This window comes from Microtus ochrogaster, chromosome 5 (assembly GCF_000317375.1).
Source record: "Microtus ochrogaster isolate Prairie Vole_2 chromosome 5, MicOch1.0, whole genome shotgun sequence".
In the NCBI taxonomy this organism is placed as follows: Eukaryota; Metazoa; Chordata; class Mammalia; order Rodentia; family Cricetidae; genus Microtus; species Microtus ochrogaster.
This window is the reverse complement of record NC_022012.1, coordinates 13,958,930-13,980,535: the sequence shown is the minus strand read 5'-3', so window position 1 is coordinate 13,980,535 and position 21,606 is coordinate 13,958,930. Positions and strand designations below refer to the sequence as shown.

The window sequence follows — 21,606 nt, the reverse complement described above, 5'->3', positions numbered from 1 at the left end:
CAGTCTCCAAAGCTACAGAGAAACCCTGTCTTAAAAACAAAAACAAAAAAACCAAACCAGCCGGGCGATGGTGGCGCACGCCTTTAATCCCAGCACTCGGGAGGCAGAGGCAGGCGGATCTCTGTGAGTTCGAGACCAGCCTGGTCTACAGAGCTAGTTCCAGGACAGGCTCCAAAAAAGCCACAGAGAAACCCTGTCTCAAACCCCCCTCCCCCCCCAAAAAACCCAAACCAAACCAAACCAAAAAGAATGTAGAAAGTACTAGTTGCAAGAAAAACTGCAAAAGATTTTTTAAAGTAGCATCATTTACTCATCAAATACAACTGTGATTCTTCTGCTATGGGAGTTTAAAATGCATACTGGGGAAGCAACTAGAATTCTGTTATTCTTTCTGACAGAAAGTCACAAGCAACCAAAGGACCTACATTAGGAAGCTTTGCGCTTTAATCACAATGCATTTGACACAGGTACCAAAAATACCCACATTACCGAGTACATAATCAGTTCTAAATCAGGTTAAGCTTCCCAAAGAAAATAGTATCTACATATCATTTGTAAAGGGGCCTAAGAGTTATTCAGAAGATTATAACTCTAAAAATAAAAAGATCATTATGTTGTCCTTATGAAGGACTTGTAAATACAATTCTACATTCAGACACAAGGAGACTATGGCTATTAACATTTTCACAGAGAGTTAGCAGAAGTGTATGTTCTCACACATTTCCAGAAATAACTGAATTGTATTTTTTTTTCTGTTAAAAAGCTGCAAAAATTTCTCCAAATCTGAGTGTTCATAGAGGTCATAATAGTTGAGGAATGAATGATAGCCTCAAATTCAGCACGATTATAGTATAGTACTACACATAATTCTTTGACATGGATGACTTTTGTGTATTTGTAGGCTATTTGATACAATGATATTGTTGTATCCTGATGTCATCTTTCAATATGCCTGTCATACCTCTCTCCCCATTATCAAACCAAAAATCTATCCAGATATTGACAAATGCTCTGAAGAGCAAAACTGCCCCGGGTTGAGAATCAATACTGCCTGAAGAAGATTTTTACAAAAGCGTGTATGTCAGTGCCATGTAGGATATTTTCCAGATGCCTTTTGCCTTTTAAAAGAACAAGCATTTTGCTTGTGAGCCAACAATAAACAGGCTGGCTAGTTTTCTCAACTCTCTTTATTCACTTTTTCCTGTTTCTTACTCCTGAGATTGTTCTCTTTACTCTGATTTCTTACCCATGGAACAAATGTGAGATGAGGAAAGATTTCCCTAGTCACTGTATCGATAAAGATTCACTCTGGAGTGCCCATAAACTTTTGCTGATTTTTATCACTAAACGCTCAAGTTGAATAGTCTCTCCTAAATTCTCGTAAGTTTCAGATTATGAACTATGCTGAAAATTTCTTGATACTCAATACAAAAAATTTCCCAATTCCCTGTTTTCTCACAGAGATCACAAGTGCTGAATACCAAGTCAAGTCTTTTCAATTTTTCCACAAACTGGATTTATCCCAAGTTCCATGTGACCTTTTGCGTTTTTTATATGGAGAGTTCATGAAAGATTTGTGACTTCTTAAACCTGTCAAGTTTCCTTTACATCTGAGTACTCACTGAAGCCTTTTCCACATGGATGGGGCAAAGAGCTTCTCTCCCCGGTGGGTTTTCATATGACTCCTAAGGGATGAATGGTCGCTGAAGGTTTTTCCACAAACAAGGCATTCATAGGGCTTTTCCCCGGTATGAATCCTTCGGTGTACATTAAGGTTGGAACCTATGCTGAAGGCTTTCCCACAATGGTCACATTCATATGGCTTCTCGCCTGTGTGGCTTCTCATGTGAGTCTTCAGGGTGGATTGGTTTCTGAAAGCTTTTCCACACTGACGACATTCTACACGCTTCCTGACAAGATGAATGCTCATATGCCTCCTCCGTGACAGGTAATCACCAAAGACCCTCCCACAGGAAGGGCATTCATAGCGTCTCTCCTGAGTGTGGATCTTTCTGTGTGCAGTGAGGTTGGAGCTTGCACTGAAGGCTTTTCCACAGAAATCACAGCCATAAGGTTTCTCCCCAGTGTGAGAGTTCATGTGTGTCTTCAGGATAGACTGGTTTCGGAAGGTTTTCCCACACTGGCAACACTCAACTGGTTTCTTTACAATATGAAGTCTCATGTGTTTCCTCCTTGACAGGAGGTCACTGAAGGACTTTCCACATTCTTTGCACTCATAGCTTTTCTCGACCATGTGGTTCTTCTTATGCAAATTGAAGTTGGACTTCCATCGGAAGGCTTTGTTGCACTGTGTACACTCATAAGGCTTTTCCCCAGTATGGTTCCGGACATGCTCCTTCAGGTGGGAGGGGTGCTGGAAGGCCTTTCCGCAGTCCTGACACTCATAGGGCCTCTCCCCAGTGTGTGTCCGCTTGTGGGCTATGAGGTGGCAGCTCCTGCCGTAGGCTTTGCTGCACTCATCACATTTGTAGGGTCTTTCACCAGTGTGAACTCTCATGTGTACCTTCAGAGCAGAGGGAGTCCGGAAGGCGTTACCACACTGACTGCAGTCAAAGGGCTTCTCTTTCAGGTGAGTTCTTGCGTGGCTCCTTAGAGCTGAGGAGTCATTGAAGGCTTTGCCACAGTTGCTGCACTCATAAGGCTTCTCCCCAGTGTGAATCCTACGATGCCTTGTAAGAGAAGCGCTGGTGGTGAAGGCTTTCTGGCACTGGTGACATTCATGCACTTTTCTCCCACCATACGTGCTCATGTGCTGCGGCAGGTGAGTCCTCTTCTTGAAAGCAACTCCACAGCTGTGGCAGTGACAGGGCCTCTTGCTTACAGGCTTTCCAATTGGCTGACTTAAGTGAGGGCCAATACTGAAGACATCAAGTAAATGGGTGAAATCAGATGATTTCTCCAAAAGATGAGATTTTTCCTGTTGGTTAAGAAATGGTGGCGCACGCTTTTAATCCCAGCACTTGGGAGGCAGAGGCAGGCGGATCTCTGTGAGTTCGAGACCAGCCTGGTCTACAAGAGCTAGTTCCAGGACAGGCTCCAAAACCACAGAGAAACCCTGTCTCAAAAAAAAAAAAAAAAAAAAAAAAAAGAAATGAGAGCTGACTTTGTCATTTATAACACCCCTTATTTCATTTTATGTTTTTGGTGCTGATGGTTAAACCAAAGGCCTAGTAAATACAGAGTATGGGCTTTAACATAAGTCTAAAGGCCCAGCCTCTTTAAACATTATCTCTGAATAAATTAGCACCAACAAAAACATATTACCGTGACAGTGTTGAATAGTTTTATAAAGATATCTGAGAGGAAGGAACCTCAGTTAAGAAACTGTTTCCATAAGATGGGGTTATAGGCAAGACTGTAGCGTATTTTCTTAATCAGTGATCAATGGAGAAGAGCCTGCCCATTTTAGTGGTGCCATCCCTGGGTTGATGGTCTTCGGTTCTTTAAAAAAGTGGGCTAGGCAAGCCTTGGAGAGTAAGCCAGTAAGCAGTGCCACTCCATAACCTCTGCCACCAGTTTCTGTCTCCCTGTTTTCAGTTCCTGTTCTGGTTTTCAGTGACAGACTATGAATGTGGAAGTGTAAGCTAAATAACCCTTTCCTTCACAAATGCTTTTAGTCATGGTGTTTTATCACAGCAATAGTGCCCAAACAAATCGAATGACCAAAGATGTCATTGTTTCTCTTTCATTTGAGCTTTATCAAAGATAAAAGGAGGCTTGAAGTGGTGGCGGCACTCAATTGTAACCCAATTCAGAAGGCTAAAGCACAAGACCTTTGTGTACCCAGCTAGCCTGGGTTAAACAACAAGATCTTGTCTTAGTTAAAAAAATAAAAGCAGGGTTCAGGGTTACCTCACTCAGGACATAAGCAAGGAAGTCAGGACCACGAGTGGTGTGTGCCCACCCACTGAGATGGTGGGGCTGATCTAATGGGAACTCACCAAAGCCAGGTGTGATGTGGGAGTGATTTCTTATTAATAAAGAAACTGCCTAGGCTCCTTGATAGGCCAACCCTTAGGTGGGTGGAGTAAACAGAACAGAATGCTGGGAGAAAGAAGCTGAGTCAGAGAGTCGCCATGATTCTCCCACTCCAGGCAGACGCAGGTTAAGATCATTCCTGGTAAGCCAGCTCTTGGGCTACATAGATTATTAGAAATGGGCAAGTCCAGGTGGGAGAGTTAGCTGAGAAAAGGCTAGATGTAATGGGCCAAGCGGTGTTTAAAAGAATACAGTTTCCGTGTAATTATTTTGGGGCATAAGCTAGAGCTAGCCATGTGGGCGGCCAGGTGCCGGGGATGCAGCCCCGCCACTCGAATTGCAACACAGGTGGACTGGGACTGATGGAGCATGTGATCAAATTGGACTCTCTGAATGTGTAGGACAATGAGGGCTAACTGAGAAGCCAAGACAATGGCACTGGGTTTTGATCCTACTGTACTAGCTTTGTGGGAGCCCAGTTTGTTTGGATGCTCACCTTCCTAGACCTGGATGGAGGGGGGAGGACCTTGGACTTCCCACAGGGGAGGGAACACTGACTGCTCTTTGGACTGGAGAGGGAGGAGGAGGAGGGGGAAGTGGGGAGGGGGAGAGAAATTGGAGGCGGGGAGGAGGTGGAAATTTTTAATTAAAAATAAATAAAGAAGCCGGGCGGTGGTGGCTCACGCCTTTAATCCCAGCACTTGGGAGGCAGAGGCAGGTGGATCTCTGTGAGTTCGAGACCAGCCTGGTCTACAAGAGCTAGTTCCAGGACAGGCTCCAAAACCACAGAGAAACCCTGTCTCGAAAAACCAAATAAATAAATAAATAAATGAATAAATAAAAATAAATAAAGAAAAAAAATCCTAAAAAAAGCAGGAAATGTGGCTACTGTAGCATAAAGCTTCATGTGTAGTACCCTATAAAGTTTTTTTGCAAGCAAATTTTGTTCAGTACTTAAAACCAAATTAATCTCCATCACACGTTATAGAAATATTTACTTATCTGAACTCTAAATGAGAAAGTCTGGGGCTAGATTTGGGATCCTGCTGAAATTGACAATTCAGTGGGTCTCATTTAAGTATCAGTGAGTTCAATATCAAGATTTTGGCAACCTCAGACTCAGACTATTTAAAGACAAATATAACTATATTAATACTGAACACACATAAACTTCTGTCATTATCTAGACAATATAGTAATAAAGTTATTTACACATTTTACATACCACACTGTATTAGGTGATATAGGTAATCTAACAATAATGTAGAACATATACTAAGATACATACAGGTTGTATGCAGTCTATGCTAAGTGACATTTTATACAAAGAAACTAAGCACTCTTAGAACTTGGTATTCACAGAGACTTCAGTGGCACCAGCTCAATGGAACTCAGTACTAGGTTACAACTGTGGCTTGGCACTGTGGAACTCCTGTTTCCTTTAGAGTAGGTCACTTGACTGACTCTTCAGTGAGCTGACTAGTGGCTGCCTTGCGCTTCTCAAGAAAGACAAAGATATATCCTAAGGAAATCTTACCAATATCACTCCATTAGATGTTTCCTCACCAAAAATATCTTCCACAACAATGGACCACTTTATTTGAGATGGAGTTCCCGAATCTGAAAGAAAACAAAACTGGATAACCTGGCTCATTCAAAAAAAAGTGAGATGATAGGAATGAAATGTAGACTTCTTTGTAAATTCTAACAATATACCAGGAAAGACAAGGCACACGGGAAGAACATAAAAATGAATAAAATGATAATGCCAGATTCAAAGGAAAACAGAGATGAAACTACAGGTCAAAAGAAACAGATAGATAGTAAGACAAAGAACACTTCCTTATGTCCTAATTAGCATTATTAAATGTGCTTCCATGTTAATGTTTTGAACATATTTGTTCAAGGGTCCATGTATTAGAGTTGGCCTCAGGACAGTGACATTGAAGTTGCAGAACCTTTAAAGGGGTGGGGCCTATTGTGAAGTAATAGCCCACTGATTACACTGTTCTTAGATGGAACCAAGTTGGTCTTAGAAAGTTAGTGACGTGCTGTAACAGAAGGCTGTCTCATAAAGGTAGATATGGTAACCTGATGGAGGAAGGTCATTGGTTGATTAAATAAAGAAGCTGCTTGACCTGATAGGTTAGAACATAGGTGGGAGGAGCAGACGCTGGGAGGAAGAGGAAGTGAGCTCAGAGACTCGACAGCTCTCCTCTCAGGGGCAGACGCCTCAGAGAGACATGATGCTCCACTCGTGCGGGCAGAGGCGAGAGCTCTGCTCTCTGAGGCACACGCGATGAAGCTCCGACCCAGGATGGACGTAGGCTAGAATCTTCCCGGTAAGCGCACCTTGGGGTGCTACACACAGATGATTAGAAATGGGCTAGTCCAGGTGCGAGAGTTAGCCGAGAAAAGGGCTGGAGCTAAAGAGCCAAGCAGTGATTGAAAGAATACAGTGTCCATGTAATTATTTCGGGTAAAGCTAGCCGGAGGCGGCCAGGGTGCTGGAGATGCAACCTCGCCGCTCATATTACTACAGTAACCTATGCATGTGACACCAGCATTTAGGAGGCTGGGGCAGGAGAATCATGAGTTCGAGGCCAGTTTGGCCTACAGTGAGACCCTGTCTAGAAAAACAGTTAAATAACACCAACACTGGTCTCTCCTAGCTCTTCCTTCCTATTTCACAATGGGATATTTGTTCTGACTACAGTTATACTACCACGCTGTCAAGGATAATCTTCATTATTAACTTGCCTGGGTTTAGTCTGACCATGGAAACATACCCTGGGTGTGTCTATGAGAGTGACTCTAAGTAAATTTTAACTGAGGACACACTCTAAATGTGGGCAGCAGCATGCCACAGGCTAGGTGGAAGCTGAGGCACAGATTGAATTAAAAGGACAAAATGAGCTGAGTACATCATTTATCTCTCTCTACTTCCAGAAGTCAAATACTAAGGGATCATCAGTTATTGTTGCCAGGTGATTCTTGCCATGATGGACTAAACCTTAAAACTGTGACCAAATAAACTTTTTCCCTTAAGTTACTTTGTGCCTGCTACACAAAGACAATCTGTCATGTTTTATACAATACAGCTGGTACCAGGATGATGGCACCATGTTCCTGAATTGATACATAAGTGAACTAAATAATGTTCCAGGTGATTTTCTAACAGAAACAGGAAAGCAACAATATATTCCCTCCATTCCAAACACTGAAGAGCTGATAGCCAAATGACATCTGTGTGTCTTGCGTTTACTCACCTAGAGAAGCACCCCATTTAATGTTTCTCTCCTCCATCCTCAGCTCCTCTTCTTGCTCCAGGTGTGAGATGAGGCTGGGTTTGCCAACTTGATACCCTACTCACCAGGAAAGACACATATGGAAGGGGGACTGTGCAGAGGACAACCCTCCCATTACACCAGGGTAAATAATTTGGTCTTCAGAGTTTTCTGAAGGTGGACATGGCAGACTTAGGAGCTGCAAAATGATGATGTCACATTTTTTAAGAAACACAGAAAAAAATCTTCCATAAAAGCCAAATCCATTCATACTTATACATTTGCCATCCAAAAGAATGTGGTTTTCTTTTTTTGTTGTTGTTTTAAGTGTTAGGAATGGGCCATTATCTAGAAAATCACTCTACCACTGAACTACAACCACAAACAAGAATGAAAAATTTTAAAAATAAATTTTTACAATTTTAAATTTTGCTAATTTTAATACATTATTTTTTCTTTATGTGTGCTTGTCTATGTTCAGAGGCCATATGAGGACATTGGGCATCCCAATATATCATCCTACTTCATTCCCTGGAGAAAGGGTCTCTTACTGAACTTGGAGCTAGGCTGTTGTCCAATAATCTCTAACAATTATCTTGTCTTTACTTCCCATATCTGTGGAATTTTTACATGTTATCCGCAATGACACCCAACTTTGTGTATGGCTGTTAAGAACTTGAACTCAGGTCACAACACAATACAGTAAATTCCCTTACTCATTGACTCTTCTCCATAAACAAGAATGGGACAACTAACCTTAGAAATTTATGGTTAAACTCAGTCACATACTTGAAAACCTCCAAGCTCAATGTAATGGACAGGTCCTCCTACTAGAGAAACCTACAAGGTTGGGTACCAGTTCTGCTTGTTCTTAACTTTGCTACAAACCCCATCTATGTCTTAGGTCAAGGCAAGTACTAGGTAAAACATCTTATCCCTAAACAGGTGTGTGAACATGGTAGCCTTACCCAGGGAAGTCAGATTTCTATAATTCTCCAGCATTACATCTTTGTATAGTTTTCTCTGGGAAGAATCCAACAGGGGCCACTCTTTCTCAGTAAAATCCACAGCAATATCTTGGAATGTTACAGACTCCTAGAATACAATATACATTCGAAGTCAGTGAGAAACCAGCTCCCAGGAAAACAACAGAGGCAGAACATGGGCATGGAAGATTTGATGTGTGAAATCAAGATATGGTCTGCTAAAGGTTTCTGTATGTGTATTGGATGAATACTCCCAGACAGTGTCTGTTCCCTCTGAGGAGACCAGAATCTGTCTCACTGCTTCAAGTACAACTGACAAGAAGAAAATTGCTTTCCACCTCTAGGGTGGCTGACAGCTTGTAGCTTTACTTACTTACTTTCTGTCTTACAATTGATTCTGAGCACTGTGCAAACATGAGAGGAACACCTGCTACATAATCCACTCCTTTTAACTTCCCTAATGATTACAACCTTCTGACTTTCCTTACCGTCCTAGTCCTTGATCAAGCATTCACTGACCTGGATGAGCATCTAAAAGAAATCCATGCAACGGTGATGGCAGGATGTCCTAAATTGTACTTGTCCTACCCTTGGGCCTGAGGTCTTATGTACCTGAGAAGAAACACGAGTTGGTGTATTAGGCTCTGGAGCACAGCAAGCAAACAAACCCGAATTCTGCTGACAAGAATGGTATTTTGAAGGAAGAGGAAGTTCTGATTCTTGGCTACCTGCAGAGCCCTGAGAGGATATAACTAAGGCAAGAAAATAAAATCCTTTAAATTCATCTGCCTTCTAGTAAGCATACTCAAATCTCTCTCTCTCTCTCTCTCTCTCTCTCTCTCTCTCTCTCTCTCTCTCTCTCTCTCTCTCTCTCTCTCTCTCTCTCTCTCTCTCTCTCTCTCTCACACACACACACACACACACCCACCCACCCACCCACCACTCCACCCCATACACTCCCCTGCTCATTCACAAACAAAGACAGAGAAGAGGATGTTTGTGATACACAACCACAAGCAGCAATGCATCCTGAACATGAGTTAGTTGCTTAGGCCCATGTTTTACTTCAGGTACTTTTTTTTTTTTTTTAAAGTTTTGGCATCTTTCCATAAATATAATGATGTATCTTTGGATGAGATGTTTAAACAAAAGATTCATTTATGCTTCACAGTTACTCACATAGCTGAAGATCATTTTAGATACTTTTCCAACATGGCTATTTTAGGTACTTTTCCCACACAGCTAGTTTGACTGCAACCTGTCACTTGAGATAAGGTCCAGAATTTTTCACAAGTGGCATCTTAGCTATCCTCACAAAGTTTCAGATTTGGGATTTTCAGATTAGGGATATTCAACCTCTACATAGTCCCATTTTCTGAGTGAGGAAATCCCAAAAGGTAAAGTTACTGCCTTTCTCAAATTTATCAAATCAATCGATCACGAGGTCAATTTTCACCTCTATCTTCTTCATTATATATGTGAACTATACACATGCTCTTCTTTGTCCCAATCCCATACATGCCTATAATCAGTCATATATACTACCACCATTCAGCTCACCCATCGCCATCAACAGCTTACATATCCATGGCTCCTCTATCTGAGGCATGAAAAGAGACGTGCTCATTTGCTGAACTTACCAAATGTGGGACACAGAGCAAGTGCAGCCATTGTTTAGGGGCATGGGCCACCGCAGCTGAATGCAGGCATGTGAGGAGGTACTGCTTTTCAAAGCTGACAGCTGGGCCCTGGGTGATTTCAAAGGCTGTCTCTCTTACTTAGTGAGGAGAACTCTGAATTTTTTTCTTGGCATTTCTTCTTGACCCATAAGCTGTCTAATAGTGGGCCAACATCAACCTAAATAGAGAAACTCAAAGCATTTCCACTAACATCAGGAACAAGACAAGATTGCCCACTCTCTCCATACCTATTCAATATAGAACTTGAAGTTTTAGTTAGAACAATAATATAAATAAAGGAGAACAAGGGAATACAAACAGGAAAAGAAGGAGTTAAAGGACTTCTAACCACAGATGATAGGTTTATATATAAATGTGATCCTAAAAATTCCACCAGGAAACACTTTCAGTAAAGTTACAGAATACAAAATTACTACACAAAAATCAGAACTCATCCTATGGGCAAATACAAATGGACTATGAAAGAAATCAGGTAAACAATATCTTTTATAACTATACACACACGTACACACACACGATTCTGAATATAAAATATTCTAAATAATAAAGTAATTGCTAGAGGTACCATCATTTTCAATTCTCAAATTGTACTACAAAACTATAGTAATAAAACAGCATGGTTTGCCATAAAAACAGACATACTGATAAATGGGATCACATTTAATAATGAGACAAGTCCACACAACAATGGACACCTGATCTTTTTATTTAAAAAAAAAAAACTAGGGAGGGGGTCTTGATTGGGGGAGGGGGAGGGAAATGGGAGGCGGTGGCGGGGAAGGGACAGAAATCTTTAATAAATAAATAAATAAATAAAAAAACAAACAAACAAACAAACAAGCCAGAAAGACAGTTTGGGAGAAAAGATAGTATCTTCACCAAGTGGTGCTGGTCAAACTGGATGGCTGCATACAGAAGAATCCAAATAGATAAATACTTTCCACCTTGCATAAAACTTAACTCCAAATGGATCAAAGACTACAACATATGACCAGATAGACTGAATCTGAGGGAAGAGAATGTGGGCAATAGTTCTGAATTCATTGGCACAGGGGAAAATTTTCTGAACATAACAATAGCAGAAGCATTAAGAACAATGAATAACTCAGACCTTGTGAAACTGAAAAGCTTTTGTATGGTCAACAACACCAACATTTGGAGGAAGTAGCAGCTCATAAAATGGGAAAAGATTTTTTCCAACTATACTCTGACAAAGAGCTAATATCTAAAATATAGAAAGAAATAAAAAAGAAAACTGGACATCAAGAAAATAAAAAACTCAATTTAAAAATGTGGTACCGATCCCCAGAGTACCCATTCTCAAAAGAGGGCACACAAATGGCAGAGGCTCCCGCAAAGAATGTTCAACATTATTTGTCACTAGGGAAAGGCAAATCAATACAACTTTGAGAGTTCCTCATACACCAGCCAGAATGGCCAAGACAAATGACTACTCATACTGGTGAGGATGTAGAGTAAGTAGAACATTCATCCATTGCTGGTGGGAATGCAAGTTTATATAGCTATGATGGAAATCAATGCAGTTCCCCGGGAAGCTAAGAATACATCTACTTCATGATCCACTTATACCACTCTTGGGCATATACCCAAAGGTTGCTTCATCCTATTTGAGAGACACGTGTTTAATCATATCCACTTCTGCTCTATTCCTAAAAGCCATAAACTGAAACAGTCTAGACGCTCCTCAACAGAAGAATGGACAAAGAAAGCATGGTACATTTACACTATGCAATACTTCTCAGCTGGTTAAAAAAAAATAAAATAATGAAATTTGCAAGTAAATGGATGGAGCTAGAACAAGTCATCCTTAGTGAGGAAACCTGACTCAAAAAGACAAATATTGTATGTATTCTCTTATAAGTGGATAAACTTATTTATTAACTGCTAAATCTTTGATAAGCAGGCAATAATCCACAATCCACATAAGCACAGAGATGAGATACAGAGCCAGGGACTAATGGGGAGGAATGCATCTTCCCAAATACGGGGAAAAAATAGATGGCCATGGACAGATTGGGGGTAGGTCTAGAACAGGAGGATCAAATGATGAGGGGGAGGCAGAAAGGGTGTGAAGGAGGAAATATGAGGAAGGACAGTTAAAACTAAGGGCCATCTGAAGGGTCACCCAATACAGTAGAAGTTATCTAAAATATATACAAATATGAAGGTGATCTAAAAGGAATCACCAAATAATCTGACAGATGGAACCTCAACTGGACATCTCTCATCAACAAATGAAGCCTCTACTGCTGGGAATGGGTTACATGTAATTGAGTTTTTGGCCAAAGAGGCCCCATGGAAATACCTAAACAATCCAGGGTGAGGTTCCATTGCTGAGGACAATACCCAAGTAACTCATTAAACAAGAAGTTGTTGAGCAGGTGTCTAACTAGAGCTTTAACCCCTAATGACTAGTGTTCATGGTATTAGATATATTCTACATACTATCAAGTAAGACAGATAAACACCAACTCACCTACTAATCCTTTGATCTACAATGATGTGCTGTGTGCAAGTTGTACTAGTGCAATAGGGGTATGGTACAAAATTTATGGGAGTGACCAAGCAGTAATGGATTGGAATTAAAAATCCACTCCATGAGAGGGGATACATCCATGACACTGCTCAAGTGACTCAGAACCTGAAGTTATACAGGCGAGGGACCTAACAGAATACCAAATACTATTCTTCTAAAGGAATGTAACAATAAAATGACTTTTAAGGACATTCTGTTCTAATCATAGATCACTGACTGCTCAGCCATCATCAGAGAAGCTTCTTCCTGATTGTTGTAGACAGGAACAAATAAACACACCCACAGACAAACAATGTGCAGAAATTGAGATATTTTGGAAAATCCAATCCTAAATGGGGTATCTCTAACAAACCCTCCCATCAAGACTGAGGGAACCCTGTGGAAGAGGAGGAGAAAAGACTGTAAGCTCCAGATGGGATGGAGGAGACCAAGGAAACAAGGCCTTCGAAACGCAGCAGGACCAATGCACATAAGAACTCAGAGACTATGGTAGCATTCATAGGGTCTATATGGATCTGAGTTGGATGGGGTCTCAGCATTAAGAAAGAAAGCAGACACAAGTTCTATTCCTAACCCAGAAGTTATCTTCAACTGACAACTGTTTCTATAAGAAAAATTAGTTTTCTCTAATGGAGTCTCTCTGGAGAAACAAATCACTCTTAAGAGTAGGCCTCAGAGCCAGCAGTAGATGAGCAACAGAAAATGGAAAAAAGTAGGGGGAAGGTAACAGTAAATATGATTGTTAAAAAAGAGTGCAGAAAATTCATAACAATGTTAAGATGTAGGAAAACTAATAAGATTTACAATAATCATCTTCTACAATATGGAAAATGACTAAGGTATACACACAGGAAAGTCAACGGAACAGAAGAGGGCTAGAAAGAAATTTGGCATGTGTAGACTTTCTTTTTTTTTCTTTTATGAGACAAGGTTTCTTTGTGTAACAGCCCTGGCTATCCTGTAGACTAGGCTGGCCCTTGCACTTACAGAGATCTGCCTCCCGAGTGCTGGGATTAAAGGTGTGCGCCATAATTGCCTGGCAACAAACAAATTTTCAATAAGGGCACAAAGCAATTCAATACTAAGGAACCTTTATGATCACTGTTTAGAAGTTTTGAAAAGTAAGTTGACCTTTATTTTTATTACAGACACAAAAAAGATTTTGAGTTAAAAAAACAAAACACAGCCAAAGCCAGAGAAACCCTGTCTTGAAAAACCAAAAAAGAAAAAAAAAAAACCACCGTTTTAAGGATGAATTCAGAACCAAGTATATGACACCAAGAATGCAATCATAAAGATTGTCTTCAACAGCCTTGAAGAGTTTAGGTATTTGTAGTCTTAGATACTGAGGAAGTAGAGGCAGGGAAGAGAGAAAGAGAGAGGGAGAAAGGGCAGGGATAGAGAGGAAAACAGAGGAGAAGCAAACATCTTACAAGAGTACACAACAGATATGAATAAGAAAATGTGTGAAATATCAACCAGCTTTAAGAAGAAAGTTCTGATACATTCTATGACATACATAAAAAATATATTAAGAGACATTAGCAAGGCAAAGAAGGGCAGATGTGCAATTTCACTTACATGAGGCTCATGAAGTCAGATTGATTCATGAAGTCAAAAAGCAGAATGATTTTGCCAGGATCTGTGAAAAAAGCAAGTGAGGAGTTACTCTTTAAGGGATTCCCAATTTCAATTTAAAATTACAGAAAACTTCAAAAGTTACATGGGGAAATGTAGTCTATTGTGAATGTATGGACCACCACTGAACTGAACAATAAGGGCTAAGTTTGGTTTTATTTCATCTTTAAAAAAAAAAGGCTCAAAAAAAAAAAACCCACAACATTTTTTGTTGTTTTGGTTTTTCATTTCTCGAGACAGGGTTTCTGTGTAGTTTTGGTGCCTGTCTTGAAAGTAGTGCTTATAGACCAGGATGGCCTTGAACTCACAAAGATTCGCCTTCTGCTGACTCTAAATTGCTCGGATTACAGGCGTGCACTACCACCGCCTGGCGACTAATTGATTCTCATGTGTATGAATGTTTTGCTTGCATGCATGCATGTGTCATTTGCTCCTGATGCTTGCTGAGATCAAAAAACAGAATCATACTGCTAGAACTGGAGGAACTGTTCTAAGTTGCCACAAGGGTGTTGGGGACCAAATGAAAGTCCTCTGTAATACCCAGTGTTCTTACCTACTGAGTTAGACTTCTAGTCACTTATTTTATCTCAACACTTAAAGTATTAAAAGTTATTGCACAGAAGGATAACTAGAGATAGCAATAAAAAATTACACATTTCAAAACCTAGAAGAAAGTGTTTTGACATTTTTACAATGACTACAAATGTTTGAAAAAAATATTTAGTTCAACTTAAGCATTAATTCCCATATATTTATATATCATGTTACCCTGATGATATGCATAATTGTAATTGAATATTAGAATTTAAAATTAGGTTTTTGAAGTTATTACATTATTTCCCATCTCCCTCCAATCAATCGCTCCTGTGTAAACCTGCATTCTTCTTTCAAATTTATGTGATGGCTTATAAGCAAAGAAATGTAATAAACCACATAAAAGGACTTAAAGACAAAAATCACACGATCATCTCAGCAAATAGAGAACAGGCAGCAGGTTAAAAAAATTTCCATGATAAAAGTCCCAGAGAATGTAGTCCCCAGGAATTACCACAAACAATAAAAATTATTTATGACAACCATCATCTTAAGTGTGTGACATCATCTTAAGTGGAGAAAAGCTAGAAGCAATTCTAGTGAAGTCAGGAACCAGACAGGGATATCCACTACCCACACTCCTTTTCAATAATGTACTCAAAATACTCAAGGAGTAGGCAAGAAAAAGAAATATAAGTGATATAAATAGTGAAGGAAGAAGTCACACTATCCTTATTTGTGGAGGATGATACTATAGATTAGATTCCCAAAATTATACCAGAAAACTCCTAGAAAAGATAAACAAATCCAGCAATGTGGCAGGATAAATAATCAATTGGAACAAATTAATATATTTCTATACACCAACAGAAAACATACAGAGGAGGACACAGTGGATACACTCCCATTTACAGTAGCCTCAAAGAAAATAAAGTATCTAAGAAAAAAACCTAGCCTTTACACCTCTAAAGAAAGAGATAGAAAGACACTAGAAAATGGAAAGACACCCTATGCTTATAGATTAGTAGAGTTAACATTATGAAACTGGTCATTATATCAAAAGCTATTAATACAATACCAATAAAAAGCCTTCCAATATTCTTCAAAGAATTAAAAATATTGTAAAATTCATATTGAACCATGAAAGGATGGCCAAAGCATGATGACTAAAAGGAACAATGTTAGGATTGCAATTTCAAATCTTATGTATAACAGAGTCATAGTAATAGCACCGAATCAGGTGTGTAAACGAATGGAACAATACCAAAGACACAAACATGTGCACACAGAGCTTCACCCACTAATATCTGACAAGCACTCCAAAAGCGTATGTTGAAGAAAGTGTCTTCAAACAATGGTGCTATAAAACTGGATGTCCATATGCAGATGCCTCTTGTTGGAGTGTGAGGAAAAAAGGGCCATCATCCACCGTTGGTGGGACTGCAAACTGGTGTAGTCACTATGAAAATTAATGAGAAGTCTCAAAAAGCTAAAAATGAATTCATCATATGATCAGTCTTTCCACCCCTTGACATATGCTGAAATGTGGACATCCAACTCCACAGATACCTGTTTAGTCATGTTCAATGTTGCTTTATTCACAATAGCTTGGATATGGAAACAACCTAGATGTCCCACAACTGATGAGTTGTGACTATTTAGCAAAAAAAAAAAAAAAAAAAAAAAAAAAAAAATGAAATCATGAACAAGTAAATAGATGGAACTAGAAAGTATTATACTGAATTAAGGAAACCCAAACCCAGAAAGACAAACCACATGTTCTTTCTCATTGGACATTCCTAGCTCCAAATCTTCAACTGTGAGTGTATACCCTATAGTAACTATAGGAACCTGGAAAGTAAAACCAAGCTATTGCCACGAAAGGGAGGTTGGGGAGCACTGGAGAGGTAAATAGCAGTGTAAAATGATCTAATTAGGGAAAGATCAAAGGGTAAATACAGAAGAAGGTAGGCAGAGGGCAAAAGGGAATAGCAGAATGCAAGCAATCTATTTGACAGGCAGAATGAGAAAGGGGGGCTGTTAGGGAGCAGGGAGGGAGGTAAATACAGAAGATGAAGAAAGCGGGGTAAAATAACAATAATGATGTTTGAAAATGCCACAAGAAATCATACTATTAACTGTTTACCTTAAAAAAACAATAGTCCACATACATAATCTGTGTATAAATAAATGTAGCCATTTTTAATGAACTTTTCTCATCTGGTCTGAATGTGCTCCTTCCAAGAGCCAAAAACCACCTAAGGTCACAGGTCCCCCAATAATAACCATGATTCAGTTATAACCTGAGCTGGTTTTGCCAGGAAACAGAAACCTAAAGAATTTCTCAGAGGCCCTTAAAGGTTGGCTGAATGCTCCTGACTGTAGTCTCAGTACGTCCCTGTCTGACAGAGTCCCCATACCAAACATCTGGCAGTGCCAGGTTTCAAGAACACCTCTCCCCTGTCATTGTCATCTACCCTAAAAAACCTAACAAGCTTTGGCAGCTGGGTGCTGTCCTCCACTGTCTGGGGCAGTCCAGCAAGTTTTATTTTGTATTTTGATAAACAGCTTCATGTTGCACCTACTTACACTAACCAAAACCCTAATACCAGACAAGGGGAAATCCTCTTTTGGGTTGTTGACCAGGGCTGTTGAAGACATTCCCCAAATATAAGAGCCCACTGCTGAAGGTCCCAAACACTTGAGACAAAGGGTCCAAGGGCCCTTAAATTGGACCTGACCTGAGTGCCTTCCTCAGGATAGCTTTCACTGTACAGAACTGTGATAGGAGAGAAGCAACCCAATTTCTACTCAGCTATGACGCATATTCCACAAGACCAGAATGGTACAATAACCCTAACGGAGCAATAGCTGCATACTCTGACAGTAACCAATAGCATTCTAAATGAACGTAAGACTTGAGCCACCAGAGGGAAACCATTACTGGTACTGGAAACCTAACTAGCTTCTCAGTGCTAGTGAAGTCATGGATGTTGGAGGAGAACCTGTAACCACCACCTCACTAAAAAAAGAAAAAAAAAAAAAAGCAAAATCCCTAACTGGCTTCTAAACATTTATTCTTATACTTACAGGTAAGTCTAGTCCTCCCTGTCATCAAGGGAACTTCTCTTTGCAACAGATACTACCATAGAAAACCACAACCAATACGACACAGAGTTACGGAGGACAGACCCAATAGATAAATCTACAAAAGACTCCTGCACCTAAGGCTCAGAGAACATTTAGGAAGATTGGGCAGAAAAATTGTAATGGCCAGAAGATCAGGGAGCTTGCTAGGAGATTATGTTTCCTATGCATATAAAAATCTACACATAAAGTCTCACAATCACGACTGCCCAGATGTGAGCTGAAGAATGAAACCAGTGCACAGGCAGTTGAGGAAAGCAGGAACACAGGGGTGATCCTCCCTAGGGAAGAGAAAAGCAGCCAAATGGTCATCCCTGGAAACATACATACCAGTAACATACGGACCGAGCAGGCTATATTTAGGAATACTATGTACATACATATAGCTAAGCACTAATAATTAATGAAGAAATAGGCCAAGAATTTGAAGGAGTGGGGACGGGGTGTGTGGGAGAGTTTAGAAGGAGAAATGTAAAAGACTGTTTCCACAGCAGCTAAGTTTGAAAGATTAGCAGAGATGCAAAGCCAAGGAGAAATCAGGCAGCAAGCCTTTCTGGTCTCTACGGAGAAACACAGAAAAGTACCTCACAGACCAAAGGACAAGAATTCCGTGAGGATGCTCATGACCACCAGTCCCACTAAGACTGCAGCATCCCATTCATTATCAGATTCTACTGTGGGCCTTACCACCTGCAGCCTTTGTGGAGGATTTTCCGGTATCCCAACTGGTACCCTGGCACAGCAACCCTCCATGGTCAACTGTACACCTGCTTCCCTTCCTTCTCCCAGGAGCCCTGCCTCCTGCAGCTACTGTCAACCTTGCAGAACGGTGATCTCAGACTGGATCCTAATCTTGTCTGAAAGATTAGACAAATCTATAACTACTACTCAAACGTCCCTTCCTAGCCCAATACAATGAGAATAAAACATGAAAATAAAAAAAATTACATAAATTCTTTGGTGGTTTCAATATAATTTGCCTCCATAATTGGAAGTGGCAATATTAGGAGGTGTGGCTTTGTTGGAGTGAGTATGGCCTTGTTAAAGGAAGTGTGTCACTGTGGGGACAGGCTTGGATGTTTCCTATACTCAGGATACCACCCAGTCTGTGAGCCAACTTCCTGTTGCTGGCAAGACGTAGGAATCTCAGCTACTCCTCCAGCACTACATCTGCATGCATGCCACCATGCTCCCCACCATGAAGAAAATGGACTGAATTTCCAAATCTGTAAGCAAGCCAAAGCAATTAAATGTTTCCCTTGTAAGAATTGCCATGGTCATAGTGTCTCTTCACAGCAATGAAAAGCCTAAGACAAGCACATGATTCTATATATAAAATATTCATGTATATTTTATTTACCCAAATAACCAATAAAGTAGAATTTAGATCTGGGGATACAGTTTAGTGGCATAATGTTTACCAAGCAAGCACAAAACAGTGTCAGGGCACTCACATTTAATTGCAACTACTAAATACAGAACGGCACTTTTACTGAAGTTTGCCCTTGTTGGGCATATTTCTTTTTCAATCAGTGCTATTCATGCATGCAAACATACACAAAGATGAAGAAGACCATATGCTATCATTTCTTCAATTCTACTATGATTCAAATCCATTTTTCTCTTTGTTATGACCTGGACTAGGGCAAAACAATATGAGTTACATTCTCAGTAAATCAATATACCTGGCTGCCATCTAGGCCATGTCCCAGGAGCTAAAGGGGAAGAGTGAGATATAGTTCCATCAAAATGTTGAGGAATAAAATTCAGAAGAAACGACTACATTAATCCACATATCAAAGGAGTCATAATATATGATAATCATATTTAGAAATAAAATATAAATATATATGTACACACACACACATATGAAAGAGACTATACTTTACAGAGCGTGATGATGCATGCACAACTTTAATTGTAGCACCAGAGAGGGAAAGACTGGTAGGCATCTTTGAGTTTGAGGCCTACCTGATCTATATAGTGAGTTCTATGTCATCCAGAGTTTCAAAATAAGACACTGTCTCAAAACAAAATGTACAAAACCCCAAAATAGCATTTCCATTTTGAGGGATGTAACAGTTGTCTAGGTTAAGTCAGGGGAAATGAAATAAAATGAAAGCATTAAAGGAAGAAAGCAATAATGAAGCCAAAGCATGTCTGGAATCGAAGCAACTGAGAGGTTGAGGAAGAAGGATCAGGAGAGTTCAAAGCCATTCTCAGCTAGCTGAAAAGGTCAAGGCAAGCTTTGGCTTCAAAGACCCTGTCCCTCCCATTAAAAAAGAGACAAAAATTCAGAAACCTACGAAACAGAAAATACATACTATAAAATGAATTGTCTAAGTAAAGTTCTAATGTTTGTTTAAAAAATTAAAAAAAAAAAACAAAACAGTATCTAAACCAGGAGTGGTACACACACCTCTATAATGTCAGCACAGAGAGAAGTTGAACCATGAAGATTATAAATTTGTGAGATCCTGTTTAAATAATAATAATAATAATAATAATAAAAATAAAAGATTAAGTATATTAATATTAGGAATATGTAGAACACATTAAAACATAAGTGATTGTGAACAAAGTTTGATTACACAGCTTAAACATTTTATGGAAATAATAACTTCCTTAAGAAATTTTTATTATAATAAAATATAAAACAAGAATGCAACATAGTCCTCCAAAACTCAAGTACAGCTTTAATAAAATGAAGTTTTCCCAAGCTGGGCATGATAGCAAAACCTATTAACTCCAGCACAGCACTCAGGCCACTGGAGCAGAAGATTGGGAGACTATAAAATAAGATTATAACTTTAAGACAAAAAAGTGTGTGTATGTGTGTCTGGGCACACACATGAAGGTCACAGGACAAGCAAAGGAGTTAGTCGTCTCCTTTCACCTTGTTAAGTAAGGGTCTGTCTGTTATTTCTGCAGTGCTCTGTTTTCTAGAACAGTTGTAACCCTTCCCCTACACACACAGACAGACACACACAGGTGTGTGTGCTTCTAGCCCATTTTACTGTCTTAGCCTTCCATTTTCCTTTAAGGAGTGATGGGATTTGACAATGTGTACTCAGGTTGACAGGCAGACCTGCTCTGAAGTGATGTGACCCACTCACCAGACCCATTTGCAGTTCTTATCAGATAGGGTCTCATGAAGCCCAGGGTGGCCTACAGATATGCATGCAGTCTACACTGGGCCTGAACTGCTGATCCTCCTGCTTCTTCTTCCTCCGTGTTGAAATCATAAAGGTGCATCAATATGCACAATAAATGGTGATATTCTTACTTAAAATACTCCAGATTTAGAGGAGGAAAAACCTCTGCCTCATTTTAGGAGAATGCCTGGCATAAGCCTGAAACAGAAAAGGAAAAGTTACCATAAAACATACACACAAAACACTGAAGTTCAAAGATCAAGACAATGTGTCCTTTCTAAATAAGTTAGTTACCTAAACAAATTCAATGTACCACTGGAAAGTCATTTTCTTAATTTCACTATTCTTTCAACAACAACAACAACAACAACATAACCAAACAAAAACTCAGTTATTTGTTCATTCATTCAGCTTACCATCATTTTACTAGCTAAGTCAAGGTACTTAAATTTATCAACACCTGAAAGACAGTGTGAAAAAAAGAACAGGAAAAAAAAATATAGAAAAACCCCTACAAAAAGACAAGTTCCAAGCCGGGCGATGGTGGCGCACGCCTTTAATCCCAGCACTTGGGAGGCAGAGGCAGGCGGATCTCTGTGAGTT

The 21,606-nt window shown here is 39.8% G+C and overlaps 1 protein-coding gene across 2 annotated transcripts in view; it reads right to left on the bottom strand.

Annotated features, from left to right (window-relative positions):
* Positions 1-233: 233 nt before the first annotated feature.
* Positions 234-21,606, bottom strand: part of Znf317 (zinc finger protein 317) — a 23,540-nt gene continuing 2,167 nt past the window's right edge. The window contains exons 2-9 of one of the 2 annotated variants that reach the window (XM_026779333.1): positions 21,135-21,201; positions 14,111-14,171; positions 9,913-10,129; positions 8,885-9,024; positions 8,255-8,381; positions 7,269-7,364; positions 5,537-5,619; positions 234-2,938 (exon numbers count right to left, since the gene is read on the bottom strand). In XM_026779333.1, the coding sequence (XP_026635134.1) occupies positions 1,619-2,938; positions 5,537-5,619; positions 7,269-7,364; positions 8,255-8,381; positions 8,885-9,024; positions 9,913-9,943 (1,797 nt within the window). In that variant the 5' untranslated portion in view covers positions 9,944-10,129; positions 14,111-14,171; positions 21,135-21,201 and the 3' untranslated portion in view covers positions 234-1,618. Of the gene's footprint in view, positions 2,939-5,536; positions 5,620-7,268; positions 7,365-8,254; positions 8,382-8,791; positions 9,025-9,912; positions 10,130-14,110; positions 14,172-21,134; positions 21,202-21,606 lie in introns of those variants that run through there. The other variant, XM_026779334.1, reaches the window with a different exon arrangement.